The following is a 10734-nucleotide window of genomic DNA, read 5'->3' as shown; positions in this document are numbered from 1 at the left end:
ACTGTAGAAAATCTCAATTTGATTTGTTTTTAGTTATGAGTATTAGTAGTACATCATGTTTCGATTGGTATAAAGGAAATAAAAATTGGTGTGAAATTTGGCGAATACATTCGTTAAGTAAGTTCGCATGATGAACTTTTCAATATAAACCCAAGTGAATCTGGTGTAATCATCAACCATTACCAAGCATATTTATTCCCTCCAATAGTAGAATGTTGGATTGGACCAAAAAAATCCATATGAATTAAATCAAGGGGAGCTTTAGTGACAATGTTTTGAGACGACTTATATGGAGCTCTAGCTTGTTTACCCTTTTGAAATGCAACAAAGACATCATACACTTTGGCACTGATTTTGGGTACACCTCTAATAAGTTCTTTGTTAATGATCTTGCTAAGGAGGCGATAATTGATGTGACCAAAACGCTCATGCCAAAGTTGTGTAGATTCCACTTTAATCAAGTTGCAACAAAGATTAAACTGAATATCAAGAAGATAACAGTTATTCTTTCCACGAATGCCATGAAAAATTATTTTTCAAGATTTATCTTCAATATCACATCCATTAGCATTGAAGATAACTTTATGGCCTTTGTCACAAACTTGACTGACAGAAAGTAGATTAGCAAACATACCTTTGACGTAGACAACATCATGAATTTAAGTCACTCCTGGAATCATCCCCTTTTTTTATAATGTAGCAAAAACTCCCATCTCCAAAAGTCACATTCCCTCCCTTAAAATCGTTCGCATCCAAGAGAAATATGACTTAAATTCTTCAAGGAGTTGGATATTTCCTTTTCAGATTTCAAATTTTCAAGAACTTTTTCTAAGGTAACCTTAGATTCATCTAACCTGGCAACAATGTTCTTGTTTATACGAATTTGATTACCCATTCCCTTTTGAAGAACTTTTTCTCTTTCAGATCCTTGTCGAAGATCAGAATTCTTGATAAATATTTTAAAATGAAGCACATCAATCTTTCTTATCAATCGTTGTTTCTTATGACAAAGATTATCAATGATTTTATTCAAATCAATATTCAGATCAACATCGATGGTTTGTAGAACGCACTCGGGATCTGTAAATTGACTGCTCCTATCAAAGAAAGAGATCGTCATGTCATTTGTGACACTATTAGTACACGAACCTACTCTGATACCAATTAAAAACATGGGGGTACCAAGTACACCGCCAACTTTTTCATTTCGATACCCAAAGAAAAGTTGTTAACTGATAACGTATTGCACCCTGCTTACCGCAACGTCTAACGGGTAACAATATTTAGTCACTAGCAGTACTGGAATTTTACACATGGTGGAAAATTACAACCACGTCAGTAATGGTTAAGTTAGATATTCACTAACGATAGTTTAGAAACAGTTAGACCGTTCTCAAATAAAAAGGATCTTAACATGACAAATAAAGTTTGTAAAAGTTTTGAAAGTTTGGATCACATCATAAAAAAATTAGTTAAGGATCAAATCAAATTTTAGGTAAGTTGAAGTAATGTCTCGAGTATCAACTAAATAATAATATGGTCCCCTATATCTGATAAAGTAACTGTAAGGCTGAAGTAATGTCTCGAGTATCAACTAATTTGTTATTGCAAGTACTTTTGTTTCATGGATGCAAGTAAACAATGAACTAACATGGGATTTATATGTGGAAAGAAATTGTAAACTAACACGGAATTTATACATGTGATACATATCGACATCTATAAAGAAATACCAAAACTTACCACTACTTGTGCCCGTTTCGTGCTCATTATTAGTTGCATCACCTATTTTGTTCTATGTGTTTCATAAGCCATACGCCGTAATTCAAGGAGTTGTTAATTTTTATTTTTAGACATTGAACTTCGACTTTCTCTCATTGCAATATAGTGTTGTTTTCCGATCCATTTTTTTTTCATTTTCAGCCATTGAACTTCGTCTTTCCATTTGTGCAGTGCGGCACCTGTCTAGTTGAAGTTGTCTCTGTTGCAGCTCAATTTCAAAAGTTTGGTAGGGAATGAAACTTGATTATTCTATATGCACTTCTTCAGGGAATGAAAACACTTGCTGCACATGTTAAATAATGTATAGTAAGTGTGTAACAATTGTTCTTTAACATGAAGTGTAGGCCTGTCAATGGAAGAATATCCGTCGGATATTTAGAAATCCGATATCCGACATGTTAAGCACTACCGGATATTCGATATCCGATAATATCCTATAGGATATCAAAATCAGATATCGATTCCGATAGGCTAAGTTGTCGGATATCCGATAAATATCCGATAAATATCCGATAGTATCCGGTTATAACAAAAAAGCTTAAAAACCCTTGTAAAACATTTTCATAATTGACACTTATGGGATATTTATCCGACAATATCCGATAATATCCGATACTAGACTCGAAATTAGGATAAATTATAAATAAGTTCCTATACTATCGGATATCGGATATTAACATTTCGGATGGGGTCTAATCCTTTTCCGATATGTTAAGGAAGAAATATCCGATAAAATATCCGATCCGATATCCGATATCCGATAAAACGGATAAAATCCTATAGGATCTCGAATACTCGGAAACGGATACCGGATATCGGACAAATATTGACAGGCCTAATGAAGTGCTTCGTAAATTGTCTTATATAAAGTTGAGTTGAATATAGAGACGAAAATTATTTTTCTATTATTCTTACACCATGTTTACATCTTTATAATAAAATCAAAACCGTCGGATTTTAAAAAGAAATTCAATACCAAATTTAATACTTGAGTTGCATTTGCTTACAAAATTTATATGTTAGCGCGTCTACCATGAATCTAAAAAAATAACGAAGAAAGAAAAAAACAAGGGAAAAAAATAATTTCCTAGGGACTGAATCAGTTCCGCTGAAATTGAGTCACCTGAATTAGATTCAACTGAAACTGATTTACCTGGATAAGAATCGTCTGAATATCTGAATTATAAAATTTCGACAATCGTTATCAGTCGTTTTATTTGGACAAAAAGAGTTCATTGTTAACTTTGGTCAGAAACAACTGCGTTATAATAGATAGTACACAAAATATATGATAGATTTTAGGAGGGATGATATTTGTCGTATAACTCTATTTTCGACAGTTTCGGTCTGTCCTAATTTCTGCATTTTGGACTAATGTACGTACAACCTAATCCCCTATGCAACTCAGTTTGTTTATCTAGCAAAAAGAAAACTAAATCATTAACTCAGTTTCTTCGAACTGGTGTAATTCTAAATCTTTCAGAAACAATTTAATTTACTATGATGTACGAGTTAACTAACTACTTGTGACATTTACTATAAGATCTAAATGTACTATAAAGATAATTCGTTTCCAGGCTTACCGCTTGCTTCATGGTCATGTGGTTGGAGGTTTGGTGCATCAACTGATTGCTTTTCGATTACGACGACGCCTTTTATTGATGGCATGTCTCTCATGTTTAGTCAATGACTCCTGTTTTTAACATGCCGCTATTATAATTGTTTTAATTGACGTTGAGTATGACTTTTTTTTTCGGTATCACTCTGGGTTAGCTCTCGACCTCGAGCTAGCTCAATAAGTCATGGGCTTCGACGTGATGAAAACTGGAAATTGATATTCTCTTAGGCATTTACACAAATAGTAAGAAAGCTGCAAGTGAAGATAGTATTCAGAGTTGTTTTTTATTATAGTAAGATTGTTGATTAGCGTTTGACTAATGAAAGGATAACATAAACATTTACTATACATTTAGGATATCCCCTTACTATTCTTTTCGACATTGTTTGAGAAAGTCTTTTGATATTGTTTAAACCGATTGATATTGGGTTATTGTTGATTCGGATTAACGATTAAGGTTTGATTGATGAAAGGGTAACTTAGACATTTGCTATATCTCTAGGAGCAGGAGGACATCCCCTAGCCAAACTGACTAGCCATTAGAATTCTGGGATCGGTTCATAAGTCCGGTTTCTATTTCTTCCCGTCTCTTAAACGAACTCATTCCCAATCTGAGTCCTGAATTGCTGCTATAAAGAAGCCACTTTCCAAATTTCAAACCACCGCCAAATTGCTTCTGGGTTTGTTGAGTTCGATTAGGAAATTGCTTCTGGAGTCTTATATAAACAAATCAAACTCACCATCTTAGTTTTTTATAAACAAATCCCCTTTCTTGGTTTTTCTCTTTGTTAGGTTCGATATTATTGAATAATTTTCACATTATGTCTATCTACTATAAGTTCAAGAGTGGGAAAGAATTTCATTCGATCCCCACTCTTAGCCCTTTCATGTCTGTTCTTGAGATTAAAGATTTAATTTTTCAATCCAAAAAATTTGGTCATGGAAAAGATTTCGATGTGATTCTCACAAACCCATCAACTAACGAGGATTACATAGATGATTCAACCCTTATTCCTAGAAATAGTTCTGTCATTGTTCGGAGAATTCCTGGATTGCCTGGAAAATCAATAGTCGTCAAATCAAAACAGCAGGAGGAGAAAGACAAAGAGGATGAGAAAATCAAAGAGATATGTCAACAAACAATTAGTTATGTGAATGCAAACAACGGAACTGCTGCAGTAAGCTCTGCACATCAAAGGGGTTTCAGCAATGGTTATTTGGGTGGAAGGCCAACAATGGGGCAAAGGATACCTCCAGAGGGTTACACTTGTCATAGATGCAAAGTTCCCGGGCACTATATTCAGCATTGTCCTACTAATGGTGATCCTGAATATGATGTTAAAAAGCGGAGGCCACCTACTGGTATTCCCAAATCAATGTTGGCAGAGACTGCTGATGGTTCATATGCACTGCCTGGAGGTTCTGTTGCTGTTCTGAAGCCTAATGAGGTGGCTTTTGAGAAGCTTGTTCAAGGCATACCAACTATTAGTAGGCGGGTTATCGATATTCCACCAGAACTTCACTGCCCAATGTGTAAAGATGTGATGAGATTTGCTGTGCTTATAAGCAAGTGCTGTTTTCAGAGTTTCTGTGATGGATGTATTAGAGGCAACATTATTTCAAAATCCATGTGTGTGTGTGGAGCTAGAGGAATACTTGTGGATGACCTCATTCCTAACAAAACAATTAGGGACACCATTGACAGATATATCGAGTCAGGTAACACTAGTTCAGGGAATACAAAAAGTTCAATTACTGCTGAAGATGTAGGAACTGCTCGTTCTTCAAAGCCAAGAATCCCAGCACCCAGTCTCTCCTGCACTTCAAAGACCGAAAAAATTCCATCATGTCTTAGAAAGGAAATTTCAGATGGCAATGAAAATGGCCAGTCTGCACCAAGTCTTGATTTATATGAAGATGAAGCCGAGTCAACGAGTAGTATGGTACAAACTAATGCTGCATTGGGGCAAGAGGAAGTGCAACAGCAGGTCCCTACTTATGAGAACTTCACTGTTGATGGCAAGCCGCTTTCACCTGGAGACCTATTTTGGGGAACCTCTCAAGCTTTTGGAGCTAATAACTGTATGATGCCTTTTGGCAATTCAGCCTATAACATCCCATATTGGAATTGTATGCAGCTGGGAATGGATGCGTTTATGGTTCCCTATAATGGTTACATGGGTTATGCAGCTGGTCCTTATGAAGGAATGTTCACTCAAAATCAAAGCCCCTTTGGTCGTGGTCCAGGAGGGTATGCATTGCCATGTGCTGCATCTCAGACAAAAAAGAGGAGCAGAGTTACACCATGTCATGGGAATGATTGGGGTGAGGACGACGAGGAGAGGAATTATAAGAAGAAACAATCATGGCAGACGTCTTCCGTTTCATGTCACGCAAAGTAGAAGAGGCATAGCTGTTCAGCATGTTGCAGAATTAGAGAAGAATGTAAATTTCTGATATAGTCTTTGTATCGTATATGTTACCTGGATGGATTCCACGTTTTAATGAAATGGATAGATTTGTTTTGAAAAAAAAATCAAATTTTGAGTGTGTTGTTAATTTGTTGGTTGATTCGCCTGGTTTCCATGTTCAAAATTCAAATTTTGAGTTTGTATGACATCCACCGAGTTGATTTAGCTTTGGTAGTTTTTGCAATTTGCTAAGTTTAAGGCCACATTGCTAGGGATAACCAACGGCGAAGTAGGCAAGAGCAACAAAAAAACCACATTCAACAATTTCACCATGACCCAACTGAATTAATAAGCTGGGTGTGAGCCTGTGAGGGGTATGGACTGAATTGGGTTTTGCTAAATCAGCCACAATATATTCCAGTTCATTATCTACAGGAAACTCTTAACTAGAGGAGCATAACAATGCAACTACATTCTACACTAACTGCATTAATTACGAAAACAATGTAGTGTCATAGATTTGTCCCAACAGAATTACATATCAGATAAGCAAATACTAACTTATCTAAACTTCCCTCTGATTAGTTGTCGAAAAGTGTGGCAATATTCAGGCTTTTGGAGTTCATTTCAGCACTTCCGGAGCTTTTAGGCAAATCAGTGTTGGTATGTTCCTTTGGAGTAACAAAGCAACCAGTCAAAGGATCAATTGGACGAGTGTCACGGGGTCCACCTTTACGTGTCATGGCAGACATTGGTGGTGGAGGTAATACTCCAGCTCTGAAAAGTATACGTTGAACAGGATCTGATGGTTGGGCACCAACTGATAACCAGTACCTGCAAAACGAAAATGAGAGAGAAGAAATAGATTGAGTCAGGTGATGAGGTCAATACAAACTGTGTACCGCAAGTTAAAGTTTTGTTCATGCCAACCAGTTTGCCAAGAAAATGTTTTGCAAAAAGATACACGGATGGTTAAAATGATCAGCAAAAGTATAGTTTTTATCCTGAGATATAATCATGGTATTTGATTCCTGTCTGGGTCGGTGTTTATCTCACTGCTAGACGCTGCAAATACTTCTTCCGCTAGCTAAATAAGCTCGAATTTTGTAATCGTTCGGTATAAACATTCTACCGAGATTCATGGGACATGTTAGATCTGACTAAGATGCTTACAAACTTAAGGTGTCGGGTGAAATAATCCATATCAAACCCCCATAATTCTTGAATGTTTCACATGCACTAACCTAATTAAGCTAAAAACCTAGCATGTTCATTGTTCATACAACCAAACTGCTAAATAAGCACAAAGTTTGTTTCCATCTCTTCCTTAGTTAGCATTGTTTGTCTACAGGAAAGAAAGTCATAATAAAACAAACAAAGAAGATGATTACAAGAAATAGATCGCAATTACAAAGTTAAACAAAAGAAATCTTAAAACGATCAGAAAAAAGTATAGTTTTTATCCTGAGACATCATTTTGACATTTGATTCCTGTTTAAGTAGGTGTACATCTCACTATCAGAAAAGAAGCTCACTGAAAATACTTCCATCAGCTAAATACGCTCAAGGTATTGTAGTGGCTTGGTATAAAAACATTCTTCCAAGATTCATGAGGCATGTTAGATCTGACTAAGATGCTTACAAACTTAGACGTGTCGGGCGAAACACCCCATATCAAATGATTCAAACCCCCATAATTCTTGGATGTTCGTACGCATTAACCTAATCAAGCTAAAAACCTAGCATGTTCATATCCAGTAATCAATATACAGCCAAAACTGCAAACTAAGCACAAATGTTTTCTCCATCTCTTCCTTAGCATTGTTATCTATTGGAAAGAAAGCCATAACTACAGTAATAAGAAAGTGATTACAAGAAGATTGCAATTACAAAGTTAAACTAAAATCGAAGTGGCAACCTTATTCGATTGATAAATCTTAGAAGGCCCAACTGGCATTTAATCAATGATATGGTAAAGGACGGGCAAAGCGAGAGAGTCGAAGAAATTAAAGAGGGGTTCGTAATTTTGGCAGCAAGAATGAGGATACAACAAGTTCAGTGTTTATGCTATAGGGTCCTCAAAATATATCCCTGATATGTGATTCAACTGGTTACTGATAATAGAAAAAAACTAGACAAAAGAAAATTGGTTCTACTTACTTGATTTTATCAAATTTGAGACCTATTCTTTTACCTCCATCCTGCCCTCCAAAAATGAAAATTTCATCATCAATGACATAATTAAGAAAAGGGTATGACAAGAAACAAAAATTGTGGAGGAAAAAAATTCATGATTATTATACATACCAGGTAGTGGATCATAATGACCTAAGACTTCAAGCTGTTTTCCATCTCCTGGAGATCTACTGTCAGCAGCCACGACTCGATAAAATGGTCTGTTTCTACAACCAAGCCGATGAAATCTTAGTCTTACCACCATTTTCACAGCAAAGAAGAAGAAGATAGAAAACCAATTCGACGAAGTTTACTTTATGAGAGACTAAAAATTTCTATCAGGGTTTAGCGTTTGGGCGGTTTTGGCTCAGCTTATACAGTTCAGTACACACTAGAATACTGCATAGACTTTTCTTTTTATGATGGGGCACCGTTCGTACAATTTCTTTTTGGAGCACCCACACAATTCATTTTTTGGCACACTCAAATATTTCTTTTTTTTGTTATAAAAGACAGAAATCGTGATTATGTCCGAAGTAAAGCCATCTAACATCGGGATATTCATACTCCTCATATATTTGATTTATCTACTTTGGAGTTTGATATTGATACATAAGAGGGAATTGTATCTCAATCGATAATACTTTGAAATTGTTTTGATTCTTTAGCTATATTATCTGCTATGGTATTTACGGTACTAGAAACCTAGAAAATTTGCATAACTAGAAACTTTTTTATCTGCTTCCTCCAAAATAGACTTGCTGGTCCAAGAGATGTCTGTTGAAGAGCCTTTTAAACTTCTGATTAAAACTTCACAGTCACTTTCGATGCTGAAATTTGATAGTTGTTTCTCTTCTGCCCAAACTGTTATCTGCAAAAGTCCTACTGCTTGTGCCTTTTGTGGATATGAACCAGCTGATGGTCCTGTTATTCCTCCTTCAAAAGTTCATGTATCACCTCATAAAATTAAAGAAAAATTGGATGGAATAGTTTAAAATTTCCAAGAAGCATCCACATTAATCTTTTTTGTAATTTTATCTGGGGGAGTCCATGGGATGTTCTTTTTCTTATTTTTATTTTTTAAGCCACTTGTAGGTCTCTCCTTTCTTACCCAAAAGTCTATATGTCTTTGAATTTCTTTTTCTAGTTGTTGGGGGGGTCTGTGTGTTTTCTCGGAAAGTTTTATTGCATCTTGCTTTCCAAATAAACCATATTTTCGTAGCCACCAGTTTTAAGGGTATCATCGAATTAGGTATTTAAAAACAATCCTTACATATGTCAACTATTTTCGTAGAGGCACTAAAGTTTACATGAACATGGTTTGGTCTTAACTCCCAAACTTCCTTTGCAAAGGGACAGTAGCAAAAGGTATTCAATAGTCTCTTCATGTTCACCACAAAAATTGCATTTTGGGTTATGTCTCTAATCATACCTTTTAATATTGAGTTAGCTAACATAGCAGTATGTAAACATTTCCACAAAGAAAGCTTGATTCTAGGTGAAACTCCTAAGTTCCATAGAGATTTCCATAAATTATCATCCAAATCCAGGTCAGAAGAGTTTATACTATTCTCACTTAGCTTGTACAATTGTACATTGATTTAACTCTAAAGTTTCCTGGCTTGATTAGTTTCCATCTTACAAATTTGTTCTGTTTATGAAAAAGTTGATTTTACAAATTTGTTCAGCTATATTTTTAGGAAATCAAGAGAAAATAAGAGTCTTGTTCCATTTCTTAAAGTACGCCAAACCAAAGATAAGGTATTGTTAGTTGTGGATTTGAGGTGCATTAGATAGGTTGCTAAACCCGGTATCCAATTGTCTTCCCATATATTAATACTAGTACCATTTCCTACTTCCCAAATACTATTTTGAACCACTAAATTTAGGCATGTATAGATGTATTTCCAAGTCCAGGAACATCAATATGGAGGCTCTAAGGGGATATTTGTTTCCGAAGTATTTGGGCCAAGTGTTTTAGACCAAAGTGAATTTGGTTCTTTTAATAATCTCTAAGCTATCTTAGCTATTAGAGCTAGATTAAACTTATGTGCATCTCTAAAACCTAATCCTCCTTTATACATAGGCTTACACAGATTCATCCAAGCTTTTGGATAAAATCCTTTAGCATTTGGTTCAATTCCCCACCAAAATTCTTTTTATATGACCTAAGACTTCAAGCTGTTTTCCATCTCCTGGAGATCTACTGTCAGCAGCCACGACTCGATAAAATGGTCTATTTCTACAACCAAGCCGATGAAATCTTAGTCTTACCACCATTTTCACAGCAAATAAGAAGAAGATAGAAAACCAATTCGACGAAGTTTACTTTATGAGAGACTAAAAATTTCTATCAGGGTTTAGCGTTTGGGCGGTTTTGGCTCAGCTTATACAGTTCAGTACACACTAGAATACTGCATAGACTTTTCTTTTTATGATGGGGCACCGTTCGTACAATTTCTTTTTGGAGCACCCACACAATTCATTTTTTGGCACACTCAAATATTTCTTTTTTTTGTTATAAAAGACAGAAATCGTGATTATGTCCGAAGTAAAGCCATCTAACATCGGGATATTCATACTCCTCATATATTTGATTTATCTACTTTGGAGTTTGATATTGATACATAAGAGGGAATTGTATCTCAATCGATAATACTTTGAAATTGTTTTGATTCTTTAGCTATATTATCTGCTATTGTATTTACGGTACTAGAAACCTAGAAAATTTGCATAACTAGAAACTTT

At 35.5% G+C, this 10734-nt stretch overlaps 2 protein-coding genes across 2 annotated transcripts; one reads left to right on the top strand and one right to left on the bottom strand.

Annotated features, from left to right (window-relative positions):
• The first annotated feature begins 4025 nt into the window (after positions 1–4025).
• LOC113277940 (E3 ubiquitin ligase PARAQUAT TOLERANCE 3-like) lies at positions 4026–5883 on the top strand. The gene has a single exon (XM_026526904.1). The coding sequence runs from the start codon at positions 4222–4224 to the stop codon at positions 5800–5802; it is 1581 nt and encodes a 526-aa protein (XP_026382689.1). The 5' UTR covers positions 4026–4221; the 3' UTR covers positions 5803–5883.
• A 385-nt stretch (positions 5884–6268) lies between these two features.
• LOC113277939 (30S ribosomal protein S16-2, chloroplastic/mitochondrial-like) lies at positions 6269–8358 on the bottom strand. The gene is made up of 3 exons (XM_026526903.1): positions 8119–8358; positions 7972–8017; positions 6269–6645 (listed from the first exon to the last, which is right to left on the bottom strand). Exons 1-3 carry the CDS (start codon positions 8249–8251, stop codon positions 6393–6395), a joined length of 432 nt encoding a protein of 143 aa, XP_026382688.1. The 5' UTR covers positions 8252–8358; the 3' UTR covers positions 6269–6392.
• Between the last annotated feature and the right edge of the window lie 2376 nt (positions 8359–10734).

Source organism: Papaver somniferum, chromosome 5, assembly GCF_003573695.1.
Source record: "Papaver somniferum cultivar HN1 chromosome 5, ASM357369v1, whole genome shotgun sequence".
In the NCBI taxonomy this organism is placed as follows: domain Eukaryota; kingdom Viridiplantae; phylum Streptophyta; class Magnoliopsida; order Ranunculales; family Papaveraceae; genus Papaver; species Papaver somniferum.
This window is presented reverse-complemented; position numbering and strand designations above follow the sequence as displayed.

What these genes read in the sequence shown, in the direction of transcription:
- LOC113277940 (XM_026526904.1), top strand. Translation starts at nt 4,222, where the DNA reads ATGTCTATCTACTATAAGTTCAAGAGTGGGAAAGAATTTCATTCGATC.
- LOC113277939 (XM_026526903.1), bottom strand. Translation starts at nt 8,251, where the DNA reads ATGGTGGTAAGACTAAGATTTCATCGGCTTGGTTGTAGAAACAGACCA. An exon ending in TCATTATGATCCACTACCTG is followed by an intron (nt 8,018 to 8,118) that starts GTATGTATAATA and finishes TCATTTTTGGAG; the next exon opens with GGCAGGATGGAGGTAAAAGA. An exon ending in CTCAAATTTGATAAAATCAA is followed by an intron (nt 6,646 to 7,971) that starts GTAAGTAGAACC and finishes TTCGTTTTGCAG; the next exon opens with GTACTGGTTATCAGTTGGTG.